General features: G+C 52.6%; 1 protein-coding gene and 1 non-coding gene across 4 annotated transcripts; one reads left to right on the forward strand and one right to left on the reverse strand.

The window, feature by feature from the left end:
* CNDP2 (carnosine dipeptidase 2) lies at positions 1–19,419 on the forward strand. Of its 3 annotated transcripts, XM_042910392.1 has the most exons (12): positions 1–71; positions 2,400–2,490; positions 4,104–4,247; positions 7,744–7,906; positions 10,349–10,437; positions 12,025–12,225; positions 13,285–13,369; positions 14,555–14,715; positions 16,515–16,679; positions 17,583–17,724; positions 17,904–18,051; positions 18,868–19,419. In XM_042910392.1, exons 2-12 carry the CDS (start codon positions 2,431–2,433, stop codon positions 18,935–18,937), a joined length of 1,428 nt encoding a protein of 475 aa, XP_042766326.1. In that variant the 5' UTR covers positions 1–71; positions 2,400–2,430; the 3' UTR covers positions 18,938–19,419. The 3 variants fall into 3 exon arrangements, with proteins under 3 accessions (XP_042766326.1, XP_042766327.1, XP_042766328.1); XM_042910393.1 differs by lacking the exon at positions 1–71 and having other exon boundaries at positions 130–2,490; XM_042910394.1 differs by lacking the exons at positions 1–71; positions 2,400–2,490; positions 4,104–4,247; ... (1 more) ...; positions 10,349–10,437; positions 12,025–12,225 and adding an exon at positions 12,723–12,869.
* TRNAG-GCC lies at positions 5,331–5,401 on the reverse strand. The gene has a single exon. It is a non-coding gene; the product is annotated as a tRNA-Gly (tRNA).
* Positions 19,420–26,924: the final 7,505 nt, after the last annotated feature.

Consider the following 26,924-nt stretch of genomic DNA (forward strand, 5'->3'; position numbering starts at 1 on the left):
CGGGAGGCGGTTCCGCGCCGGGGGCGTGACTGGGCACGTGGTACGGAACCGGCGCTGCTGCAGCTGAGGGGGTAAGCGGTCTGGACGGGCCGGGCCGGGCGGTCCTCGGAGGGGGCGGATGGGTCGCGCCTCGGCGTGTGGGAGCAGGGACCGAGGTCCCCGGGGGAGTGGTGGCCGGGAGCCCCGGCTTGGAGAGGCCTGGCCCACCGCCTGGTGCGCGTGGCCAGTAGGGACCGGGAGAGAGGGTACCGCGGTTAAAAGAAGGCCCTCGCGGGGACCCGGCGCGCTGCGGGCGGCGGGCAAGACGCGCAGAAGACCGCTCAATCACTTCCTCCTGACGAGGCCCCCAAAAAACTCAAGGCTCTCTTTCTCCCCTGGAGCCTTTAGGTCGATGTTGCTGGCCGGCCGGGGCCCGGGGTCAGGGGTCCTTAGGGTCAGACTTTCAGGCGGGTGTGAGGCGGTCGGCTCAGTCTTGCTCTCGGCTTCAATTTCCCCATGTGCCAACTGGGGGTGGTCCTGTCCTCGGGCGGCCCCCCGCGGCATGGGCGGGGTCCCGGACGGTCATCCTCGTGCTGACCTGGTGTCACGAGCTGGAGAACATGAGAGACAAGGACTGGGACACATGTAGGTGTTGCCGGGTGGTTCCAGCTGCCACTAGCTTCATTGTTTAAGTGATGGCACTCCCCGGGAAAGTTAGAGATCCGGGCATTTATTCTGAAAGCATAATATTTTCTCTTGTTCACTCCCACACAGCGCTTTTACCTTCACAAGTGGGGTTCAGCAGGGCATGTCAAAGGGGTCCCATCTTTAATGGTTTCCGGTCTGGATGGGGAAGAGGGGCAGGTTGGGACAGGAGCTCCTAGAACTGTGAGCGGGAGCGAGAAAATGGCCCTGGCCTGACCTCCTTTGACCAGATTGGGAATTCAGAGAAGCATTTGCTTTTCAGGCAGCCCTGGTGACTTGGCATGGAGAGCTGAACAATCTGATCTCTGTTCCGTCTTGGGTAAAAGTGCGACTTAGGCAGATGTATCTCTGCCTTAGCTGGAAGGTGGTTGTTCATTTTGACCGCAAAGAATATTAGTGAGAAGATCCCACAGTGAGCTTGGGGTTTCTGGTATTTCATAACCAGGAACCCAAATGAAAAGCACCCAGTGTAGCATATGGTCCTAGATAGCTTCCCAGTTTACATGATTGGTGACAGATAGATGGGAATTTCACTTGTTTATGCTCATGAAATGCCTCTCCAGCATTTGTGGACTGACTTGTGTTTCAGATCAAAGCCTCAGGGGCAGCAGTCTTAGGTGGCTGGGAGGTGTGTAAATATTTTATGCGCTGAGAACTACGTAGCTGGAGCTGGCCGTTCTGAAATCATAGAAATCATACAGCACAGCTGGGGCATCTTTCTGTTTGCTAAGCAGCCGCCAGGCCTCCTGTCACGGTATAGAGTCGCTGCCGTGTTTAGCAATCACTTTGGAATCCTCTACCAAGAAAAAACTACTCTTCGACTGCAGTGTGTCAGTACACAGGCATTTAGAACTACTTGGATGTGACAGGACCTCGTCACTACTGCTGCATTTCTGAGATGTCTGGTGTGACTTGTGATGCTTCTGGCCAGTCTTGCCACTTGATGGAATTTGAAATGTCAGTTGAGGGAAGGCGAGGGAACCGATTTTGAAAGTCCCCAAACCAGAATCCTTTTGTTCCCTGCTCATTCCCACCTTTAGACGGCTGGTCAAGTGAGTTCCTTTCCCCTGTATGTGTTTGCGTGGCAGAGCAGGATGTGTTGGGTCTCACACATGAGAAGCTGGGTGTTGGAAAATGCACTCTGGAGGGGGGCTGAGTTCCATGGACGTTTCTTCATCAGGCCCGTGTGGAGGTTTCACATGTTGCCTTTGACCGTTTCTGGGCTCAGATTATCAACTTTTTAAATTGGACTTTCTTTGCCTTGGGTTTTGATTGTTGTGTTGTGGCTTTGTGACAGTAACAGACAGGATGTGACACTTCTGCTGCAGTCTTTGGAGTGATTATTTTGTCTGTGGTGGTAGTAAGTGGGAAGTTCAGTGCGTGCGTTAGAAAAATCTTAAGTGCTGATAAATCAGTGTTACTGGCAGCTGCCTACTTTTAATTTTCATCAGATTGTCTTCAACTCAGGCCCTTCCTTCAGTTAACTATCTGTTTTGGCCCACAATCTTGTGCACACGTTCCTTCTGAGAAAGGAACTTGGAGATCACCCCGGGCCTCTCACTGCTTGTGTGTGCACTGCAATCACTTCCTGGAGGCCTCGTGATGGCTGCGAGGGTGGAGTAGAACTTTATTGCCTCTTCGACCAGTGCCGTCCTGGCCCACTGCTCAGTCAGACCCGTCTACAGGCAGGACGGACAGGTTGTGCTTCCTTCCAGGAACCTGTAAGGCCCACGATTCGGTTGAAAGATGTCGGCCCTCACTACCCTGTTTAAGTATGTTGATGAAAATCAGGATCGCTACATTAAGGTAAGAGAATATTTATTGCAGTAAATGTTAAAATTAGGTTTAATCCAGTGGGGCTCAGAGAAACTGTCAAGAAGCAAATATAAGCTATGCCTTTTATTTATTTACTTATTTATTTTGGTTTGTTTATTGAGGGAGAGAGAGAGCAAGCATGAGTAGGGGAGGGACAGAGAGAGGGAGAGAGAATCCCAAGCAGGCTCTGCACTGACAGCAAAGAGCCCGCCTGACATGGGGCTCGAGCTCATGAGCCACGAGATCATGAGCTGAGCTGAAATCAAGAGTCGGATGCTTAACTGACTGAGCCCCCCAGGCACCCCGGAGCCATGCCATTTATATCAAGTATTAAAAATATTATGTAGACACAGGTGCCTGGGGGGCTCAGTCAGTTACGTGTCCAACTTCAGTTCAGGTCATGATCTCGCAGTTTGTGTGTTCGAACCCTGTGTCGGGCTGACAGCTCCCAGCCTGGAGCCTGCTTCAGATTCTGTGTCTCCCTCTCTGTCTGCCCCTCCCCTGCTTATGCTCTGTCTCTCAAAAATAAATGTTAAAAAAATTTTTTTTTTTTTTAATTTTGTGTAGACAGAGTGAGACAAATACTGTGTGATCTCACATATATGTGGAATCTTAAAAAGTAGAATGTGGAGAAACAAAGTGGAATGGTGGTTGCTGGGAGTTGGGGGGGGGCAGGAATGGGGAGATACCAGTCAAAGGGATCAGGCTTCCAGTTATGAGATAAGTGGTTCCAGGGACTGAATGTACAGCAGGGTGACTGTAGTTAATAATACTGTGTTCTGTACTGAAAATTTGCTGGGAGCTTCCAGAGTTCTTGACACACACACACACACACACACACACACACACACACACAAATGGTAACCTAAAATGTAGTATTTAGAGGTCTTCTCCTCTACCTTCTCATCACAGTATGCAAGTTACCCTTTAGTGTTTGACAGAAAGTCTTTATATATATATGTTCGTAGAAGTAGAAGAGCTCATCCGACATTTTTGTTTAATCTCTGCATGCAAATTCTTGTAGTAGATACAGACTAAAGAACTTTAACTTTTTTTTTTGCATTTAGTCTGTTTTAAATGATTCAGTAATGTTATAAGTTCATCTGTTTCTTGACATGAATTTAAAGAATTGTGCTTTAAAGTTATTCTTGGAAGACACATTTCAGATGAAATCTGTGGTTCTCATTCTAAAAATTATACTTTAAAGAATTTGGCCGTTGTCAGCGTGGATAATAAGCTGACCTGGACTGTGAAGATGTTGTTTCTGTATGTTTCAGCTTTAATTTTGTTAGACTCGGACATAAACTTACTTATGGAACTTTGTGCATTTTACATTCATCTCATGCTTAATGGTTAAAAATACACATTCTGACATTTTTCTGCTATTAAGCTGTAGTTCGTGAAACAATACAGTTTTTAAAAATCTTAAACAAAAAAACCAGTGAGGTAGCTCTTCTCTTTTACATGTAGCCGTCACGTTTAAATGGAGTGGCCACAGGTAGGAAGTCAACTTGGCGTCCTCGAAACCTGGCAAAATCACGACTACCTTTCTTCCTTAAGGGGCACCTTTTCACAGTCCCTTTTTGCTGATCGTCCCCAAACAGAAACTCGCGGAATGGGTGGCCATCCAGAGTGTATCTGCGTGGCCCGAGAAGAGAGGTGAAATCAGGCGGATGCTGGAGGTCGCTGCGGCGGACATCAAGCAGCTGGGGGGCTCTGTGGAACTGGCAGATATTGGGAAACAGAAGGTAAGGGGCCGGCACCTGGGAGTTACAGAACCCTGGGGAGCAGGTCTGCCTGAGGGGTTGGTAGGACTCAGCACATTCTGAAGCCATCTTGCTTCAGGTAATCTGCTTGTCTTTAAAACAAACGGGAAAGGCCCGATTTGGGTACTAAACTGTGTGATTCCCTCAGTTGGACTGGGGCAAAGCTTTTGTAACACTCGGCATTTCTCTCCAGGTGGCAGAGCTGTTGAGGTTACTTAGAAATACATTAATGTAATGGCCACTCTTAGAAGACAGTGGGGACCCCCCCCCCCCCCCCGCAGCAGAAAGCAGCCTCCATTCAAACCAGGCAGTCACATGCTACCCACGTAGGTGTAGAAGTAACGAAGCTTCCCGCTCACCACACTGTGTCCCCTGGCATCCCAGGGGGTAGAAATGGCACTTTTTTAATGACTCGGTTCCTGAAAACGAGCACCTTTGTGTGGGGGCTGGGGGCCCGGCTGCATTTTTGTCAGGATTCTGACAGATGAAATCGGTTCGTTTTCTTCCTAACTTGAACAAACAGTCTTACTTTTTAGTTTCAGGTGATTTCAAGTCCCATGGTAATGCCATATTTCATAAGTTTGTTATATTCTTTTTTTTTTTATTTTTTTTTTTTACATTTTATTTTTGCTTTTTTTTTTACATTTATTTATTTTTAATAGACATAGAGAGACAGAGCACAAGTGGGGGAGGGGCAGAGAGAGAAGGAGACATAGAATCTGAAGCAGGCTCCAGGCTCCAAGCTGTCAGCACAGAGCCCGACGCGGGGCTCGAACTCACCAGCCGTGAGATGATGACCCGAGCCAAAGTCAGATGCCTAACAGACTGAGCCACCCAGGCGCCCCAACATTTTATTTATTTTTGAGAGAGAGAGACAGACAGAGCACAAGTGGGGGAGGGGCAGAGAGAGAGAGGGAGACACAGAATCCGAAGCAGGCCCCAGGCTCCGAACTGTCAGCACAGAGCCTGATGCGGGGCTCTAACCCGTGAACCGTGAGATCATGACCTGAGCTGAAGTCAGTTGCTTAACCAACTGAGCCACCCAGGTGCCCCAAAGACGAAGGCTGCATTGGCCGGGAATCGAACCTGGGCTTCCCGCGTGGCAGGCAAGAATTCTACCACTGAACCACCAATGCCCCGTTGTCATATTCTTTTATATTGCACAGTGTGACAGGGTTGGCTTTTCTCGGTTCTCTTGCTTGATGATCTAAGTGTCCGGTGGTATCATAATCTCGGGGTTTTGTGTGGACATTCAGCCCCGTCCGGTCTTTTCACAAATGGAAGAACCCAGAGGCCCAGATGGGCTGTGTCTCTTTAGGGAACCCGCAGTCAGGTCATGACAAAGGAGATTCACACGTGGGCCTCCTGATTCCCAGTCCAGTATCGTATCTTTGAGATTTCTTTTGACAACAGATGTAATAGTTGATTTAAGATACACTGCATCTTCCCAGCACTTTTCCCCACTTGTGAGAGGATAAATCAAGTTTCTTTGTGTTATTTTCTTTTAGAAGCATAATTGACCGCTCCCTTACCTTTTTTCCCAACATGTTAAAAAAAAATCTAGGTGGTGAATACTTTGTCAGGGTTGTTTCATTACAATAGATTGATTCTATTTAATGTTGGTGTTACAGCGCATTCCTAAAGAAAGGGTGTCCACAAAACACAAATGACTGCTACGCTCTTGAATTACATAAGACCTGTTTTTATCAAGGAACTGACAGATTGCACCACTGTTAGAAAAGTTCTCCATAGATTCTGGGGGCTTCTCTCCCCATGAGTCCACTGGGCAGCAGCGTTCTGTTTCTTAGGAAGCCAGGAGGCTTGGGGCGGGTCTGAAGGCGGAGTTGGATGTCTTGCGTACGTACGTGCAGAAGCTGGAGCGTCCCCAGGCTTCTGGGGGAGAGGCGACGTTTGGAGGGAGCCCGGGTCCTAGTGCCGGACCTCAGAGCACGGGTCCCTGGCGGGTGAGGCTTGAGGGCGGGCACGGACGGTGGGAAGGGCCGACGTGGGGCTCTTTGGCATGGGGCTCGCTGCTGAGGCTGGCTCAGGCCACGTCACGTCGGGCCCGTCTGCTGCCTGGGCGGTAGGATGGGAAGGGTGCCTGGCCGGTAGCTGTGGGGGACCTGGTCACCGAGGGCCTGACCTCCCGACAGAAGTGCTCAGGAAATGGGACAGTCGTGGTCCCTGAGCAAGAAGTGGCGTGAGGGAAGAAGTGAACAAAGTGCACAGCACGGCGTGCGACCCGCTGGGTGCCGGTGCGGTGAGCCTGAGGGCTGGGAGCTGGACCCACGTGGTGGCTGTGGGGCTGGGGCAGGAGTGGGGAGACACGTGCGGTCCTTGTCGAAGGCTTCTGCCCAGGCAGGTTCTCTGGTAGAGGATAACGTGGTATCCCCGTAAACCCTGGACTGTGTTTCTCAGCCAGACTTTATTCTTTCACGTTCTGGGAAGTTAGGGACATCCCGACAGAGTTTGCAACTTGCAACATGAATTTCGGTATAAATTTATCTATGGGCCCAAATGGCATCCTTGAGAATGGTAAACTATTGAGCATTTCAGCTATACCGAGTAGAAATTTATTTAGAGAAAATTTGTCATTTGAAAGTCATTATTTTTCTGAGGCCAGCTGAGGGCCGGATGCAACTAGTGTCACACGTCACGTGTGACCAGGGTGGTGAGTCTGAGGAACGATTCTTTGCCTCTCAGGGCTGTGGCTGTCCTTCCGTACTGGTGCGTGAACCCGGCCCTGGGGGCGGTTCATGTGGGTAAGCGACCTTGGTTCCCAGGCTGCGCATGGGTACTGCAGGGTCGCCAAGAGTTACGAGTTGAGAGTTGAGTATTTATGAGCGGGGTGCACTGGAAAGACAAAAAGACAAATCGTGCAAGAATTCCAGCAGCCTGGCATGGTCCCCAAGGGACGTGTCCACTTAGTGCCGTGACTGATACCCTGTCCCCCGTTCTTGCGAGGCTGTGGGACACCGATTGGGCTTGGGAGGAAGCCGAGAGGGGGCTCCAGCTCCCGCTGCCCGCGTCAATATGACTTGCTGTGATTTCCCTTCCCTTCTGTCCTGGTCTGCATCCTTTCCCGTGCATAACTGTGACCCACGTGCGGAATTTCAAACCTGTCCCCTGCTTGAAGATGGTAGTAGTTTTCATCCTTATTTTGGAAAATAATGAGCAAAGTTGTATCCCAAGCATGGCCTTCATAATATGTTTTGTCAATATAGACGTTTAAAAAAGTCAGCTTTGAAAAATTCACCAAACTCCCTGCGGTTGGTAAACATTATGCGGCCTAAGTGCTGTGGATTATGGGAAAGGAATTTGTTGTTAACTGATGCAGTTGAACAAGGTGTTCTTAAACTCTGTAATGAAGGTTGATAAGAACAGGTAAAAATTCTCACGGTACTTTAGTGGTATCTCCCATAAGCACCGAATTTTTGAAACAATGGCTGTCCTCTGTTGCTTCCTTCTCGTCTCTTAGCTCCCTGATGGGTCCGAGATACCACTTCCTCCCATTCTACTCGGCAAGCTGGGCTCCGACCCCCGGAAGAAAACCGTGTGTATTTATGGACATCTGGACGTGCAGCCGGCAGCCCTCGAGGACGGCTGGGATAGCGAACCCTTCACCCTGGTGGAACGCGACGGTGAGGAACGCTTTCCTCTAGCAGGGGAAGGGGAAGCATCTGGAGAAGCCTCTCTACTCTCTTGCCTCAGAAAGTAACTTGTTTTCTTTCCAGAGCAAGTCGTGTTCACATCACCTAGCAATTGGGTTCTGGAAGTTCCACACATGTGCACCAGTCATTGAAACATCAGAAAGCTTACCTGTCCTCGTGGAGAGGAGTATTTGTAGCCTGGGGTCTGTCGGACTTCTTCCCTTGCTGATATTTTCTCAGAAAACGTGTTCTGAATTCAGGCTTGCAGCCCTCAAAAACCTGCAGTCTGATACCTAACCCGGCATGCGGCTGCTTCCCGGGTGTGTTTCAGCAGCTGTGCGCCGGGACAGTAGGGAAGCACTGGTCTCTGCCCAAGCCCTGCCTCCCGTGGCAAGGGACATAACAGTCACTCAGTGATAGTCAGTGGCTGCCGCCCCGGCCACGTGCCCACAGGCACTTGACCGTCTTTACCGAGGACCCACCTCAGGCCGGCCTCTTTCTTCCTGTCCCTGTCCGGTATAAAGGTTGTTCGTGCACTCATTCCTGAGCTTCCCTGTCTCCATACTTGGCCATCTCTGGCCAGAGGAAAAAGCCCTTTCGTTTGTACCTGGCCCCCTGGGGCAAAGTCCAGACCGTCTTTCATCAGAGCCCTTCTCACTGGATGCGTTAAGTTTCCGTTCAGACCTTTCCCCGGCTCAGCGTCAGCCGTGTTCATTACTGTGCACACTTGAGGAACCTTTTCACTTAGAGCAGCACCTCTGAGGAGACCCAGTTCCGCACGGCCGTCGCTCTCGCGGTGCAGTTGTGACTTGCTGTTCGGCTTCCCTCGAGCGTCAGACCCACACGTCTGCGGGCCGTTCCGCTTGCCACTGTCCGGAACACAATTCCGTGTCTTTGCTCTCCGGCCTGCCCTTCCCCCTTGTTCCCTCTGTCACCGTCTCCCCCGCCACACGCACCGGAAACCTGGCCAGTCCCCCCCCTGCTCGCGCACGCCCCGGTGCCTGCTGGGCCTTCTCCCCGGCCACCGCTCTTCCCCTGTTGCACGCTCTCCCGTGGCTTGTTGACGTTGTGGGTCCTGCCCCCCTCTTCTTCCTGCCACGTGATGACCGCAGCGTGATGTGTCTGTCCCGACACCTCTCCGGAGACTCCGTGGCTCTTCGGCCTCCCCCCCGCCCCCCCCCCCCGTCTGCCCCTCATGGCTCCTCACCTGCGCCACGGGAACACCTGCTTGTGCATCGGCGCTGGCGTGTGAGGCCTCCCACTCGGCCTGTCCCCGGTTCTGACACACAGAGCGGCGCCCTCGGCGGAGTCCCGGGCGTGGGTGAAGCTGCACCAGCTCCTCACCTTGCGGTCAGCTGGTGGTGACCTGTGTCGCCTCGTCGGGGCCGGGGCCTGGAGGGAGGGAGCACGGCGCCTCCGTGCACCTCTGTCCAGCGCATTCTGGCTCGTCGGAGTGATGCAGTCAGTGCTTGTCGCGGGAACAAGGATGCTTTTCAGGAGGGCTCTGCGGCTGTTGCGAAAAGCCGGTTTAGTTGATAAAAAGAAATTCCCAGGGTGGTGATGGCTTGAAGCCTCACGCCGCTTCGGGGTGGTCACGTTGAACGTGTCCAACATTAAAAGCAAGCCGAGGATGAGGAAGTCAGAGAACTGACTGCTCACCACAGACCAGGCCAGAGAGGGGCTGAGCCTCAGCCCGCCCTCGCTGGACTGCCGTCCTTCCTCTGTCCTGGTCTCCCTGTGCCGAGCTCTACACCGTGTGACAGGGGCAGGAGGAGGGTCTGAGCTTGATTCCCCAGTGTCCGTGGTGGCAGGCAGTGCCCAGCCCAGCCACCTCCCTCTGTAAGGGGTCCCAGGAGCGAGTGTGCAGTGGGGGGGGTGGGGGGTGGGGAGGGTGGGTCCTGTGACTGATTTCACGGAGGAGAGGCAATACTGTGTCCTCTGGTTTTCCAAGTGATGGCCTGGAGAAGTGAAGAGTAAACATGTTCCTTCCTTTACCAAATGAGGTTGAGGGAGACAGCTCTCTCTCGATGACGGTGCACCATGGGTCCTACATATGACCACTTCGACTACCCTTACTGCTGCCCGGTGGTCGTGGAAGTAGATTTTAAGTAGCTGGCCGGCTGGTAGTGACCTCCTGGGGCTGGGCCCGCAGTCCACGCCCCGGGTCAGGAGGAACGTGAGCGCTAACTGCTGTGTCTGCGGAAGAAGGGGAGGGGAGCGTGGGGGCGTCCACGTGGCTTGCTCTTAGATCATAGCGAATCCTAATCTAATTTCGGATGGAGACGTGGGGCTCTTGATAGAACGAAAACAGGGCGCCTGGTTTGAAGAGGGGCTGCGTGTGGCGCGCGAAGATGGTATCGGATGAGCTCCAGAAACGCACTTTCTTTTCTGTTTCATTGTGATCGTAACCGAATTTGCTGATTGCTGTTCTAGGCAAATTGTATGGGAGAGGCGCAACCGATGATAAGGGGCCGGTGGCCGGCTGGCTGAATGCCCTGGAAGCCTTCCAGAAAACGAATCAGGTACTTGAGCCATGTCTCACTGGCTCCGTCAGAGCGGTACAAAGCAGGGCTGTCTGTTTCTAGAACCGCCTGTGAAGATCAAAGGTCACCGGGATCGGAGAAAGCAAGGTTCCCCGAGACCGTATTAGCAGTTGGATCAGATTTAAGATTATAATTGTTTTCCAGCTTTAGGAATTGTTAATGGTTTTACAGTTGTTCAGAGGTCATACTCCTGATGACTCGGCAGGAATCCAGCCAGCACCTGAACTTTGAGTTTTCAGCTGTAGGTTCCATCTCTGAGAGGGCTCACCGACGGGCCGTGACTTGGGCTCCGTGGTCGTGGGCAACCCCTGTCTCTCTCAGGGTGGTTTTTATCTTCCTGAGAAATTTTTAGCTTTTGAAATATATTCCCTTAACTGTGAAATACCTTCTCCTTGTCTAAAGTTTAGAAAAGTAGAGAGGAAAAAGGTCCTAGAATCTCAGCTGTCCGAAGTTTTTTGTTTTGTTACTTTTTGATCTTTTCAGCTATTTTTAACCTAATCTCCATCAGTGTGTATAGAGCGTTCTTGCGGCTTGGTCTATCCCGTGTCCTGATAAAACGAGAATAATGAGACAAGCATTTTTGTCAGAGGGTACAGTGGTAGATCTGGGAAGGGTCTGGGACTCCCCGGTCCCAGGTGTCATTTTGCCCAGGAGGGAGCTGAGGCCCAGAGCCTCGGACTGGCTGGGCTCGGGGACTGGAAAGGCTCTCCTTCCTCCGGGGTCCTTCGGGATCTGGGGGTGACCGCGGGGAGCGTGGCCGTGTGTGGCCGCCGGAGCAGCGCCACTTAACAGTCGTTCCACCTGCCAACGTCCCAGGAAAGATTTCACTTGAGAGACAGAAGCAGGGGAAGCGAGGTAGCTGGCGCCGAGTGCTGTTTGGGGGCAGTTCTGAACCAGGACTCCACGGATTTGCATCCACGTGGGGCTCTGCCTTTTGTAGCCTGTGGGACCTTTGGCAGGTCACGTCACTCGGATGCCGCTTCATTTTCCCATCTGTGGAAGGGCCGCCTTCCTCACTGCACAGCTCTGGGGAGACCTGGAAAACCGGAGAGCAGGCGTCAGGGAGGCCACGTCTTACGGTTACCGTCCGCTCTTCGGGGAAAGGGCCTGTCAGCGTGTGGAGAGTGGGGGTCCTAGTGCAGAGCACCTGTGAATGGGAACAGCGCGTGGGTGGTGACTGGTGACTGACGCCGTGGAGACTGGTTTTCTGTGTGTCACAGCCTGTGTTGTAGAGAGAGCAGCTCAGGCTTCCCTGGAGACGCCTGATTCACGCTGGGTGAGCGCAGACGTCCCCGGGAATAGGAAGTGTGGTCGCACTGTGGCATCCTCGGAAGGAGTCCTCCGGGTGGGGGTGGCTGGGTCCATGCTTGTCCCCCGACGGCCCGGCACCTGAGGGCGGAGGGTGGCTGCAGGGCACACACAGCCTGCCCGAGTGGTGGGTCTGGGGGAAGTTGAGTATTTGAGATTTGTGATTTCAAAGCGTTCGGTGGCTTCGGCCTTTTGTGTCTAAGAAGAAACAGCGCCTGAGAGCTGAATGCCTCCTAGTGCTCGTTTTCCCGTCCACAGGAGATCCCGGTCAACGTCCGATTCTGTCTAGAGGGCATGGAGGAGTCGGGCTCGGAAGGCCTGGATGAGCTGATATTTTCGCGGAAGGACACATTCTTTAAAGACGTGGACTACGTGTGCATTTCTGACAACTACTGGCTGGGAAAGAAGAAGCCGTGCATCACATACGGTCTCAGGGGCATTTGCTACTTTTTCATTGAGGTATCGTGTAGAGCTCTACGTGTTCGTGGTGTTTCCTCCCGACCCGTAGGCCCCCTTGCCCTTGCGTAGCCCCCGGTGCGCGGGTCCCAGGAAGGGAGCCATGCGCGTGATGGAGGAGCACGGAGCCTTCTCGGCGTCTGGTCGTGAACGTGACGCGACTTGGCGCTTCTCCGGGCGCGGCCGGCACTCAGAAGTCAGTTTCACCCAGCTTGCAGCTAGGGGGTGTTTGCAGGATCGCCTCGGAGCGGTCGAGGAAAGATAACTGGTAGGTCGTTTAGGAAGATTGGCTCGTGCAGAGCATTTTAGAAAGACTTTGAAAAGTCAAGATGTCCCCTCAGGCCCTGCCTGGAACGGAGGTCTTGAGGGAACTGGGTCGTTTCACTAGCCGCCGAAGCCGCCGAGGCCGCCGGGCGCAGGGGCGGGGCGGGCAGGCCCGGGCGGCTGAGCCCGGGTCCCATCCGCGGATGAGGTGCCTGGCACGCGGGGTGAACCGGTTCCCGTGAGGGAGCGTTTTGTGGGCCGAAGATGCCAGAGCGGCCGTCACCGCTGCCCTGAGCGCTTGGTCTCCCCAGACTGCTCCCCGGGCGGCCGGAGCAAGAACCCTCTGGCCGACAGCCAGATGCTCCCACCTCGTCGCTTTACAGGTGTGGAGGCGCGGGCCTGGCGAGGCCTGAAACCTGCCCCTGCCCGCACGTTAGTGGGGGGGCGGGGGTGCGGCGGGCGGGGTCTGGTCCCGGGTCCTCAGGCTCAAGGTCCTTGCCGCTGCCGTTCGTGTTGCTGTTCCCTTTCAGCAGAAAGGCGCGGGGTCCCCGCGAAGCCTCGGGAGAGGGCTCTGGGTGCTCAGGGAGCCGGCCGGCGGCGCTCCCCCCACCCGTGGCCGACGTGGCCCGGAGCGCCGTCTTGTCCCGCTGCCGGAGGGTTGTCATTTGGGAAATGCCTTGCTTTGCCCCTGGCGGGAGCAGATCGCAGTCTTGAAAACTGTCGGGTCTCGTGACTGTCGCGTGCTGAGGATGAGCTCCCACCGAGCCGCAAGCGGAGGGGTCTCTTGTGTCCGTGCAGGTGGAGTGCAGCGACAAAGACCTGCATTCTGGCGTGTACGGAGGCTCGGTGCACGAGGCCATGACGGATCTCATCTTGCTGATGGGTGAGCACGGTTGCCGCCACTCCCTGCGGACGTGGGAGAGAAGTTGGAGGGGCCTTGTTTCCAGGCTGTCCCCAGCATTTGGGGCTTGTCACCACCCTTTATGGTCCACTCTCCTCTCTTTCCCTCTTGCTCCCTCCCGCTGCTCCCTGTTCCTTTAAAAGATGGACACGCTTCATTTCTGCCCCTGTCTCCCTTGACCCCCTCGAGTGTTGCCTGCCTGGCCCCTGAGACCCGACTGGGGCAGACCCTGGCTTCGCCAGGCCCTGTGGGAGCCGTCCCTTAGGATCACTTGACCATCCTTCCGCTGGACACGGCTGTGTTTCCCGCCCCTCGGAGGGCACCCCCTCAGCGTGTTTTGTATCTTAGCGGCCCAGCAAGGGCTCCTGTGCGCTCAGCTCTGTGGGAGCGGGGCCCAGCCCAGTCCTGGTGTTCTGCCAGTTTGAGGCTGGATGTGGCTTTGCCATGATTCGGTTAAGTTCTGTCTCCTTCCCTGTCAGCCTCTCCTTCCTGGGACTAGAGTCTACTCTGTTCTACTTGTCTTTCTCCTCCTTTTTTATATAAAAAATTTTTTTAAGTTTTTAAATTTATTTTGAGAGGGAGAGACAGAGTGTGAGCAGGGGAGGGGCAGAGGGAGAGGGGGAGAGAGGGAGAATCCTAAGCAGGTTCTGAGCTGTCAGCACAGAGCCTAACGTGGGGCTCGAACTCACAAACCATGAGATCAGACCTGAGCTGAAGCCCAGAGTCGGACGTTCACCCGCCTGAGCCACCCAGGCGCCCCTGCTTGTCTTCCTCCTTAGCTTGGGAGCAGCTAATTTCTTGTGGAACATGTATTAAAAAAGAAATGTTGGCTAGCGTAGTGGCTTTTACAGGGAGCCTGCTGGAGGCAGTCTGCTCCGTGTGTATCCTGGTCTGTGACTGTGGACGCGTCACCTGCCCTTCGGCGTCTCGGTGTCCTTGCGTTAAAATGGGAAGGTGATGCTGCTCACCTCACTGGGTTGTTGAGCTATTTAAACTATCGATGATCACACGTGCCTAGATGGTGCTTGAGCGCTCCCTCATACGTGCCCGGAAGACGGTCCTCCTCGGCCCGTGGCTGGGCGGACAGGCTCCCGCGGCGAGCACCGCCCTGTGGGAGCTGCCTGCCTGCCTGCCTGCCGAGCGCTCCTCCTCTGTGTGCCCTTCCAGGCTCTCTGATGGACAAGAAGGGAAAGATCCTCATCCCCGGCATCAGTGAGGCGGTGGCCCCCGTGACCGAGGAGGAGCTGGCACTCTACGACAAGATCGACTTTGACCTGGACGAGTACACCAGGGACGTGGGGGCAGAGACTCTGCTGCACGGGTGCAAGGTGCTGCCCCCAACCCCCCGCCGCCTCAGCCCATCCGTCCGCAAGGCCTCCCGACATGCCCTGCCCAGGGGACCCCGGTGGGAAGGAGCCCGAGGTGCTGGCAAAGACCTGGACAGGTCCTTGTGTCCTGGAGCCCTCGGTTGGTGCAGATGCTGGAAAGCGGCACATTTTCGGGCTTGGAATTAGGAGGTTTTTAAAAAAGTCACACGATGGCTTTTGACGACTTAGGAGCTAGAGAATGTGCAGGGAGAACACATAGTGGCAGGGCTTTTGCCTTATTTGCATTTGTTGGATAATTTTTACCTCTGGGCCCGGGGATGACCCAAGGCATACCTGATAGCCGGGTGCCATGGTGGAAACCGTTTGCACAGAATGGTCACTTAACTCTTAGGAGAAAACCGTGTTACCATATTTCTTCTTAGTCGGGGTACGTCTGATTTAGCCAGCGTGAGTTGGACTGCGGCAACAGACCCCGGGTTGTACGAGGAGTGTGGCCTCATGAGGCTCAGCCCATGAGTTTCACCTCTCCAGGAGACAGATGGGCGAGGGAGCGTCAAAGGGTGTGGAGGCCACTCCGAGGTCTGCAGCGCGGTGCGCCTGGGAGGGGTGAGGCCCGAGGGGTGAGCGGCAGAGCAGGGCACGGGCGAGGCAAGCTGTCTGGGGGGAGGGCTGACCAGAGGAGGACGGAGAAGGCCGGGCGAGCAGGCCTGTGATGTGCTGAGGAGCTCACTTGCTCTCCGGGAAGATGACGGACGCGGTGGTTTTGGGCAGAGGGACGGGCTGATCAGACCTCACTTGAGGGCAGACCGTGGCAGAGGCTCTACGGGTTTGGAGCTGGGGCCGTGGGGTGGGGAGACCAGTCGTGCTGCTGCAGGGGGGAGCCTGCAGCTGGCGTCGTGGGGACGGGAGGGGCGCAGAGGCACCTTGGGCACAGGCACCCCAGAGTCAGTGGGTCGGAGCGGAGGCGGGGCAGCTGGCGGTTGGGTCCTGAGGCCAGGGGACATTAGTCTGGGGGGGGGGGGTGGTGAGCCTGGAAAAGTGGGGCTCTGAGCAGATTTCTGTTTCCTCCTGCCGCCTTCTGGTTAGTGTCTGTGTTTACGGAAGCAGTCTGCCTTAGGGCCAGGTATCACCTGGTCACAAACAGGAAGTCCACGCATTAGGTGGCTGTCACTGAGGAGCCCCGGGGACCCTGTCAGGTTCCTCTCTGCCAGGTGCTTGTTCAGGTGGCTGCGTGTCTGTGGTACCCGTCATACGTTTGGGAGATGGGGGCTGCTTTGTGCCAGTCCCCTTGGCAGAGGGACGATGTTTGTCTGTGGTCACTGGGCCCAGGAGACAGTGGACGGTCCTGGCTTTGCTCTCCAGTAGGAACCACGGCCTCATTCTGTGCCCTGTGGGCCCAGGGCCTCGGGGCTCACAGGTGGCCTGCGTCGTGCTGCCCTCCTCCTCCCGGTTCCTGATGCTTCTGATGTCTGTGGGACTACAGCTTACCCCTGAATTTTGCGGGGCTGGCGGGAACCCCGTGGCTCTTCTAGTCTGCGGCAGCACAGAGCCACGAGGAGGCATGGAGATGCCACCCTCGAGGCCGTTCAGAGTGGCACAGTCCCCTTGTGCTGTGTCACAGCGGGTACCAGAGCGCACTGGGGCGGGCTCACCCGTCAGCCCTCTAGGGTCTGTACCTCCCGCCTGTGATCGTGCCCACCCCAGGCTGGCCGGTGACTACGGGCGACTTCCAGATGACATTGGCGTTTCCTTCGTAAGTAGGCGGTGCTGTCACCTGCCCCACTTTGCTGTTTTTGCAGAAAGACATCCTGATGCACAGATGGCGGTACCCGTCCCTCTCCCTCCACGGGATTGAAGGCGCCTTTTCTGGGTCGGGGGCCAAGACTGTGATCCCTAGGAAAGTGGTGGGCAAGTTCTCCATCAGGCTCGTGCCGAACATGACTCCCGAAGTTGTGAGCGAGCAGGCATGTGAGGGAGCTGGGACGCCGGGAGGGGGGCTTCTGCCTCCGCGGAGACTCCGGGGGTGAAGATTCCCAGTAGGGCGCTGAGCAGCTAAAGATACAAACTCCAGACCCACACTTCCTGCTTCTTGACTCTTGCCAGCTCTGTAATTACTGAATAAGCAGTTCAGAAACTGATGAAAGATTAAAGGCCATATAAAAAGCATCGCGTGTGACCTTTGTCACTGCTGAGGCATGCTAAAACCTGACCTCTGACCTCATCCTAAGGCTTGTTGGGTGAGGGATCCGCAGGAGCTGTGTCTGGGCTGTGGTGAGGAGCGGAAGGGCAAGATTCTGGAAGGGGAGAATTCCAGAGGGGGCAGATTTGGGGAGTAGCGGCCCCACCTCATCCCGGAAGATTTCCTGCAGGTAATCTGTAGGAGGACTGAGGACTCCTCAGGACTGAGTCCTGAGGACTGAGATTGCCATCGGGTGTTCCGCGGTCTCCACTTTTGGTCTAGATGTGATTATTATCATAAAGCAAACCAAGAGACTTCCTAAAGCCTTGATTTAAGTGTTATCATGTGGGAACATCTATGTAAAGGGTGAATTGCTTGAAATTAAAGCTTACCTTTTACCTTCAAATGGCTGGGTTTTGTTTCTTGATAAAATCCATTTTTTGCTATCACAGTTATGCTCAGCATTTAGCAGCAGAAAATGAGACCCACCGAGGCTCTTCGTAGACTAGTAGAGTCTACAGACTCTAGCACTGTAGACGTGTGCTAGGCTTATGTAGCCTAGCTGTGGACCTCTGTAGGCTTGTCATCGGCCCATCGTAGATTCACTGTAGACCACTGTAGAGTAAATCTCTAGCACCGGATCAGACGCCAGGCTAATAATACGTTGTGTCTCTCACTTGTGGTTCAGGTTACGAGCTACCTGACGAAGAAATTTGCTGAACTGCACAGCCCCAACAAGTTCAAGGTGTACATGGGCCACGGTGGGAAACCCTGGGTGTCGGACTTCAATCACCCTCATTACATGGCTGGGAGAAGAGCCCTGAAAACAGGTCAGACTTCTCTCTGGGGACGAAAGTAAGGGCCCCGAGGGGAGGCCGTGTGTGGGCGGGGCCCTGCCACCAGCCCACCTTGAGAGCGGGGCTGCCGGCTGCAGGCCGCACACAGGGTCCGGACCCTGCATCTGAGGTGGGCGCCCAGCCTCACCATCTCTCCTTCTGTTCTCCCCCAGTGTTTGGTGTCGAGCCGGACTTGACCAGGGAAGGTGGCAGTATTCCTGTGACTTTGACCTTTCAGGAAGCCACAGGGAAGAATGTTATGCTGCTGCCTGTGGGCTCAGCCGATGATGGCGCCCACTCCCAGAACGAGAAACTCAACAGGTGAGGCTCTGGGTCCTCGTCCTGAATCTGGGTTCGTGTCCTCATGGCTGCCTCCTCGCTCCCCGCCTCCTCCTGTCCTGTAGCAGAGCGGGAGGGGGCGGTTTCTGTGGCCCCCCGCCTGCAGGGGAGTGAATGCTTTGGGGGAGAGGCCGGGGGGGGGGGGGGGGGCGGGTTGCTCCTGGAGGTGGTGGGTCTTCCCCAGGAGGCTCAGCCAGTGGTGTGTGTTGATCTCAGGACTTCATCTCTGGCTCCTAAAGAACCTCCGCCCTTTTCCTGTTTGGAAAATCCCAGTGTCGTTGCCGGCTGTGCTCCTGAGCCCCTTTTATGTGTTCCTGGCTTATGCAGACGTGCCGGGGGCTCTTTTAGCCAACAGGGATGGAAGGTGGTCTCTGGGTTAGCGGCAGTGAGGAGCGCTCCAGGCAGGGATGACCCGTGGGCATTTCGGGGTAACGGGGGTGGGCTAGTCAGGGGCGAAAACAGAGGCGAGACCCTGCTCGGAGGGCAGAAGGAGGGGCCAGAGACCTGGGTGTCAGGGCACAAGTTGGAAGCCTCTTATCCAACACACAAAAGGAGGGGCTGTGATCAAAGTAAGGCTTTTCTTATCAAGTCCTGGGTGAGGCCCCCTATACTCTGTGAGGCCGGGCCAGGACTGGTCCCTAGAGGAGCGGTTGGACTGGACCCTGCACTCGAGAACCAGGTTCTAGAGGCCAGCGGAACTAAAAACCAGGGCAGGACGGTGGGCGTCCCAGAAAATGCCGTGTGCGCGCCTGGACCTCTGGACACCAGCCGACACGATGGCTTGTTCTTCTCCGTTAGGCTTAACTACATAGAAGGAACCAAGATGCTGGCTGCGTACCTGTATGAGGTGTCTCAGCTGGAGAAGTGAGACGGCCCGTCTTCCCCGGGGCACTGCCGGAAGAGTCCCGCCCTCTGCCCCCGCCCCGTGCTCTCTTCTGATCGCTCAGGAGAGCAAAGCCCATCTCTCTCCTTTCCCTCTTGTCAGTAACAGACTGGATGACAGCTGAGTTCTCAGAGGTGGTCAGCGTGAGGGGCTCTGGAAAATAGCCAAGATCTGAAAGCACACGTTCTGTGGGAGGTTCTGGTTGGCATCCAGTTGGGCTGAACAGAGGTCTGGGTGCTTTCTGTCCCATCTCTGCTTCCTGACTCAGGCTCGTGCACACTCAGGATATTAATCGGGGGGCCACCCTTTCCGATCCCTCGCTGTTGTGCGGTTCTGTCCTTTCTCGAGACCTTAAACCGTGACTAGTGTTTCCTGTCTTCTCTTCATTATGATTCCTCAAAACCTAAGCCTAAGTGGAAGGATTCGTTGTTCTCAGTATGTGCTGCTAAATAAAAAGTAAAAACGAAGCGTCTGGGAGAGTCCCTGCCCCTGCCCTCACTCGCAGAGCACGCCGTCCTGTGCAGGGGGTGTGGGTGGCTATGTGGGCTCATGGTGGGGGGAGGGGCTCCTCGCCCACCCACACGAGGACAGCGGACTGGTGACACCAGATGTGGTTCGTTGAGCCCCACGGCCTCTCTCACCCTCACTCCTTGGGTTCTCCTCCGCAGAGCCCTCGGGTCCGGGTCCCCCCCTGTTCATCTTCCCCCGGCCCACCCATAGCCCTCTGCGAGGCTCGTCCGAGGACAGCCTCTGAGGCCACTCACCGTGGACACTTGTGCGGCTCGGCCCTCTGAGCCACCTCGCTCCGGGCCTTTGCGCTTTAGCTCTGGTTTCTAGTCGGGGGGTAGAGCCCCATGTGGTGCGGAGGGGATGGCGTTCATCAGTGAGCATTCCAGAAGTTGTTCTGCATCTGGGGAGGCCTCTGAACTGCAGAAATCCAAAGCTTGTCCGTACTGTCTTACTCCACCAACAAAAACACAACCGCCTGGCTGGTCTCCCATAGAAAAAGCTAGCACTTACAGGGCCCCATCCTTGACCCGGAAGGCCACGAGCTGAGAGGAGCTCCTCAGACCTGAACCTGAAGGGACTGGAGCGTCTCCGCGTCACGGAGGGAAGGTCAAGTTCAGTCTGCCCGTTCCTTGCGGTAACAGTGTCAGGAGAAGATGACAGACGTGTCAGAATCCTTACCACGTGTATTAGTGAGGACATAGGCCGGGCAACTGGGACCAGAGGCTTCGCCACGACGACCGTGTCCACGTTTGTCCTCGTAAGGTCTGCGCGGGTAGGCCGGGCTGCTGGCAGCTCTTCTGTCATTGGGGGCCCGCTTCCCGCGGCTCTGTCCCGTCACCGCCCCTGGTGGCTGCTCCGGTGCCCCCCGCACTTCAGCCTGGGCTTTCAGGCACAATCCAGAGTTCGCCCGTGTTCCTTCCACGTGCCTCTGACTCTCGGGAGGGGTCACGTGGCCACTTGTAACTGCACCAGGGCCGGGAAATGTGCCTGCTGAAATTCCCGTCACTCCGTAGGCGTGCCGTCACATTTGTCCCAAGGAAATCAGAAAAATAGACTGCGTGGCATCAGATAGAGGAAGGATCCGTGGGGCACACTTTGTTAACTCAGTTCTCTGAGGGGACTTTAACATCTGCATCAGTCCCTGCGGCTTCAGGGAGCCTGCTGTGTGGGCATCAGGAAGCAAGCCTCATCCAACGTTGTTCACGCCTTCCTTTCTTTTCCTTTGCACCGTTTCCCATCAACACGTGACTGTGGGCCGACTCGGACAGTCAGTGGAGCCTGGTACCGTCCGTGACCAGGTTCACAGTCAGCATCATAAATCACCTGCATCTAGGAGAACCTGTCAATCTGTCGTAAGACAACAGCCCCTATATGGAGTGATGCATAGAAAGATGGTTTGCAGAATTCCACTGACCTGTGTTTGAAATGGCCTTGGTGGACAGGCTGCTTCAATGTGCAGCTTGAACAGTTATTTAGTAAGAAGAGAAGTTCCTTGGAGTAACAGATGCTCATGGCCAAAGCCTGCTTGAAAGGGAACAGTGTGGACGTTGAGCCAGATGTGTGGTGCAGATGGTCCTGTGGCCCCAACCGTGCATGGGGAGAGATCAGGGACCAACCTTGGCCAGGACAACCCTTGGAGATTTGGATTCACGGTCTGGTGTGTTTGGAAAGATCTCTCAGGGCGCCTGGGTGGCTCAGTCCGCTAAGCGTCCGACTTCGACTCAGGTCATGATCTCACGGTCCGTGAATGTGAGCCCCATATCAGGCTCTGTGCTGACAGCTCAGAGCCTGGAGCCTGCTTTGGATTCTGTGTCTCCCTTTCTCTTTGCCCTTCCCTTGCTCACGCTCTGTCTCTCTCTCTCAAAAATAAATAAACATCAAAAAAATAAAAGGAAAGATCTCTTGAGGTGGTTTGGAGACATAGCCTGTTAGCGGTTGTATTGTGTCCCCCTGCAAAATTCTTACAGTGGAGTCCTAATTCCCATTACCTCAGAACTTGACCTTATTAGGAAATAGGGTCTTCGCAGATGCAATTATGACAATGCCATACTGGAGTAGGTGGGCCCTAATCCCATGGGACTGATGACGTTATGAAAGAGGGACATTTGGACACAGACACGCACACAGGGAGAAGGGCATGTGCAGGTAAGGGCAGAGATTGGGTGATGTGTTTGCAAGATGAGGAACACCAGCCACCAGCAAGGAGCAGAAGCTGAGAGGCCGGGAAGATTTTCTCCCTTCCAGCCCTTAGAAGGAACCGACTGTGCCCACACCTTGATCTTGGACTCCCAACCTCTGGAACTGGGGGACAACAGGTTTCTCTTGTTGCATCCACCGGCCTATGGAACCTCCTTGTGGCAGCCCGAGCAGGCTACCTCGGGGCCCGCCGATGCTGGTCTAGCTCCTACGTAACATTCCTCCTGAGGGCCCGTGATGACAGAGCAGGGGCTCCCATACCTGCCCAATGTCATAGGGTGTGTCCCCTGCCTCTGTGTCAGCTCTGCTGGCCTTGGGCACACGCACTTGCTCCCGCTCACAGGTCAGCCCCTCCACACGTACGCGGTGAAGCACCTGTTTTGTCACGCTGCCTGAGCTGCCCTGATGGCCTTCAGGAACGTCAGATGACTTCCGGGCCCCTACTTCATCCCTTTATCTGTGCGCATGAGATGCCTTGTTCCTTCCTCTGCCTTCGGATTGAATGAATATCTCTGAAGCATCTTTGTTTTCCAAATGTGAATCGGTCCACTATGCCAGCCTTGTCTTTTATGGGGGTGGCGGTGGGAGCACAGCCAGGCAGTTTGCAGAGAGATCGCTAGTTTGGGCAGCTGAGGGCCTTGAGGAGACCTTCTCTTCCCCTTTCCTTTGAGGTCCAGGGGAATTTCTAGAGGCTGCGGAACTCCAGCCCAATGGATCCCAAACTAGGAAGAATGGAGAGTAGACCTCCGACATCCGGAGTCTAGGGGACAGGGTGCCGGACTGCGTTTGTCTAAGGAGAGCGTGTGCCGTGCCGGTGTGCCAGGTGGGCAGGGCAGATGCCCGGGTGGCCCTTGAGATGAGCCACTTCAGGTGTGCTAGACGCTCATCGTCTCCACCTGATGGGGGTGAGATCTGCAGGATTTTCCAGTAGTTTCTGCCGTGCCTGGAATGCAGTTGTGCTGCCTGAGTGGTGGAGTCGGGTGTGGACTTGAGGCCCCCACGGCTGCTCCGGGCAGGCGAGCCAGGACATACGACAGCGTGCTTGTCCATATTCGCTTTTTCTTCCACAAAAACCAATATTTGTAATAAAACCACAGAGCAGAACTTCTGTTGAATGCAGAAAGCAAGGTACAACTTCGAGGGAGGATGTGGATAATCCTCACCAAACCCTGACATTTGGTGACATCTGGTGACATTTCTCACCAAACCCTGAACTCTCCCGCACCCCACCAACATTCGTGTGCATAGTTCTGGGGCGGAGGCCCAGGAATCTGCATTTCAGGTGGTAATTCAGTGATTTTTGGTATATTCACAGATATGTGCAAATATCACCACAGCTGATTTTAGGATATTTTCATGACCTCATAAAAGAAATCCTGTATCCTTATCAATCTCTTCCTATTCCCCAGTGCCCACCTCCAGCCCCAAGGAACCCTTCATCTATTCACATCTCTTCTAGGGCTCCCTGTGGTGCAGGCAGTCAGCTACTTAACAAGAAGCATTTCTAAGGAAAGAAAAGTTAATGATTAGGACAAACTCCAGACTCTGTTTTTTAGTCTAGAGGGAGATCAGTTGAGATTTTTCTGGATGTTGGGTTTGTTGCATCTTTAGATGGTGGAGTGGGTGTGGGTCTAGTGAATTCCTGCCTTGTGGTTGGTGTGACCGGTGATGGCCTTGGGTGTTCTGGTGAAGTTCCTGAGTGGCCCACCCGGCAGCAGACAAGAAAAGCTGTCCGTACATGAACCGGTGTAGTGATTTCTCTGAAGTTTGTATCAAGTTGTCCAGCTTCAGTTTCTAGGGCGTTGGGAAGAGAGGGAAGTTTTCCTTTTTAGCCATTCCAAGTCAGAAGGGTGGGAGAAAATTGGAAACATTAGTTTGGAGAGTTGTCGCCAGCTATTGGAGGAAACTGAAAAATTCAGGACCCAGCCTAGTTTATAGGTGGATAACAGAACCTCAAAGACAATGACTGGGTCTAGGATCTGATAATGAATGTGTTGCAGTTCTGTACTGAAACACAATATTCTCTCTACAGTCACCCCCATTTCGGTCAAATGTGATCACAGTAGGATTAATGTGTTTGTAAAATGAGTCTAGTCCCATTACACCTGGCCGGATAATTTACGTAAGTGCAACAAGAATACTGACTGGTCACATAGGCTCTTTTTAAGTCTGCTTTACCGGAACTTTCAATGAAGAATCTCAGATTAGACTTTTGAAGTCTCTCTATACCGGGAAGCTAAGCCAAGGACTTGTCATCATTCTTTGCCTGTAATACCAACAGATCTGGGTGAATTCCTCTCTTCTGTGGTCCCCAATATATATTCTTATTAATTAATTTTTTTATTGAATTATAATTAACATACGGTGTTATTTTCAGGTCTACAACATAGTGATTCCCCAGTTCTAGACGTTACTCGTTGCTCATCGTAAGTGTGGTCACCAGACAACGTTATCGCGGTAATATTGGCTATATTCCCTATGCTGTACTTTTTCAACTCTGTCACTTACTTATTCTGTGCCTGGAAGTTTTTACCTCTTAATCCTCTTTATTTCACCCATCCCCTCCCAGCCTCTGGCAGCCACAAGTTCTCTGATTTTTAAGACTCTGTTTGTTTGTGCCTTTGTTTTACTTTTTAGATCCCACATGTAAGTGAAATCACATGGCACTCATATCTTAAGTTTCCTAAAATCTGCCAGAAAATATCCCTCCTTGCTTACATGTACTTACATGTAAGGCTGGAAACCCTGTAAGCAAGGTACCAGGCTGGTTTTGGGGGGGCTTTATTGGTTAGATAAAGTCGACTTTAGTTCCTTAAAAGTGGTCATATCTGATTCTATATGCATATTATTCTCCAGTATGACATTCCAGTCAAGGCTTTGGTAATCAATGTTTTAAATTATATTTTCTTATAAGGACAATGCATTACTATTTAACATATGAGTTAGCATATATATATGTATTATATAGAAATATTATATACATTGCATATGTGTGTGTGTGTGTGTGTGTGTATACAATTAAATTATATTGCCATGGAAATAAGAACACTCAATAAGAGTTTACAGATTCCAGAGGGATCAGGCAGGGAGAAAAGCATAAATGTTTTAATTCCTGTTTACAAAGATAATTTATCAGATTACTCTAAGTTATAGATAGCTTAAGAAGAGAAAAAAGGGGGCACCTGGGTGGCTCAGTCAGTTAAGCATTCAGCTTTGGCTCAGGTCACGATCTCACGGTTCGTGAGTTTGAGCCCCCAGGTTGGGCTCTGTGCTGACAGCTCAGAGCCTGGAGCCTGCTTCGGATTCTATGTTTCCTTCTCAGTCTGCCCCTCCCCTGCTCATGCTCTGTCTCTCTGTCTCAAAAATAAATAAAACATTAAAAAAAAACTTTTTTTAAGGAGAAAAAAAGGGCTTCCTTAAATCTTAAAGGAGCCAGTGATATTTCAAACAAAAAGTTTAAAAAATGACTATCATCATCATCGGTTTGTTCAGACCCATGTAGTTAACTTTTTGTTTTGCTTGATTCTGGGTTAGAGGTTTTGTGACCCCATCAGCCTTCTCTTATTCTGGAAATCCTTGCGCAATCACGTGGCAGGGTCTCAGGGCTCGAGGGACGCCACTGTGGAGTGTCCTTGCTACGGCAGATCACAGGTGTTCTGGGAGAAGGATCAGAGTGAGACAGCAACTTGTCTGAGGATGACAGAGACTTAAAAATGACCATGGGTAAACATGTGTTGAAAGCTCATTTTAAAATGAGTGAATTGACAAGGAAATTTGGTTATTTCTGAGGCACACAGCATTTTAAAGTAAACGTTGGAGGGGCTCCTGGGTAGCTCAGTCCATTAAGCCTCCTATCTCATGGTTCATGAGATTGAGCCCCGCATCAGGCTTTGCACTGACAGTGTGGAGCCTGCTTGGGATTCTCTTTCTCCCTCTCTCCCTGCTCCTCGCCTACTTGTTTTCTATCTCTCTCTCAAATCGATAAGCATGAAAAAAAAAAGTAAACATTGGTATTATGATGGATTATACATACAGTAAGAACATTGATAAATTTCTAGAAATCGTATACAACTTCTGAAATACTTGTATTAGTAACACACACCTGTACAAATACAACTTAAAGAAGGTTAAACATCACTTGTTTGACACTGCTTCTCCTGGAATCCAACATGTCCAGTGGGCCTAATTATAATTCAGTATCACTCCCAAATTTTTGATATTTTCCAGAGACCCTCTGGAAAAATTCCAATATTGGTTCTAGATCAAAAAGACTTCATGTAGAATTTGACTTTTGGAAGTTATCAAAAATGTCCAAAGGTTTAAAACTTGATTAAATATGATCAGAGGTCACTGTGAAATAATACTTGGTTATCTATTCAACCAGAGTGACCGTTTAAAAATGTCAAGGGCAGACCATAAAGTTGCCTGGTTTGAAAAACAAAACAAAACCTTTAGTTCTTTTACTATTGAGAAGATTCAACCTTCTTAAGTCATCAAAGACCTGATTATGACACCAGAAAGTACAGGGGGTTATTTTGACAAGGCACATAATCTTCATTTTGTAGGCAGATTATTCAACACGTAAAGAACAGTCTTCTGCAATAATCCAAGATAATTTTGTCCTTTTAATAGAGAAGGAATAATACATTCTAGTTTTATATAGGCACACTCTTGATATTAAAGCTCTTAAAAAAAACCCTTGTAATCAATTCATTTAATTTTAGCCAGTTTCCACACAACATAAGATTTTCTCTGTTACTCTCTTTTTCCCCCAGCTTTTGATACGTGTTTTCTTTTTATGTATTATTCTCCTGTGTTCTTTTTAAACATTTTTATTTATTTTTGAGAGACAGAGAGAGACAGAGCCAAGCGGGGTAGGGGTAGAAAGAGGGGGAGACACAGAATCCAAAGCAGGATCCAGGCTCTGAGCTGTCAGCACAGAGCCCGACGCGGGGCTTGAACCCACAAACCGTGAGATCATGACCTGAGCTGAAGTCAGATGCTTAACCAACTGAGCCACCCACGTGCCCAATTCTCCTGTTCTTTACATTTTGAAATAGCTTTTAGATAACCCCTAAACTAGGACAAAATTACTCTTTTCTTTTAATAAGGGCACATTTTCATTCGTTAAATACATTTTCTTACCCAAAACACGTAATACTTTCCTGTGTACTTTATGTACGGAGTTTATTTCTTTACCCTAATTATTCTTAGTTTCCCTTACCTACGTAGATTAGAACCTTTAAGCCTTGTAACTGTAATATCT

Source organism: Panthera leo, chromosome D3 (assembly GCF_018350215.1).
Source record: "Panthera leo isolate Ple1 chromosome D3, P.leo_Ple1_pat1.1, whole genome shotgun sequence".
Taxonomy (NCBI): Eukaryota; Metazoa; Chordata; class Mammalia; order Carnivora; family Felidae; genus Panthera; species Panthera leo.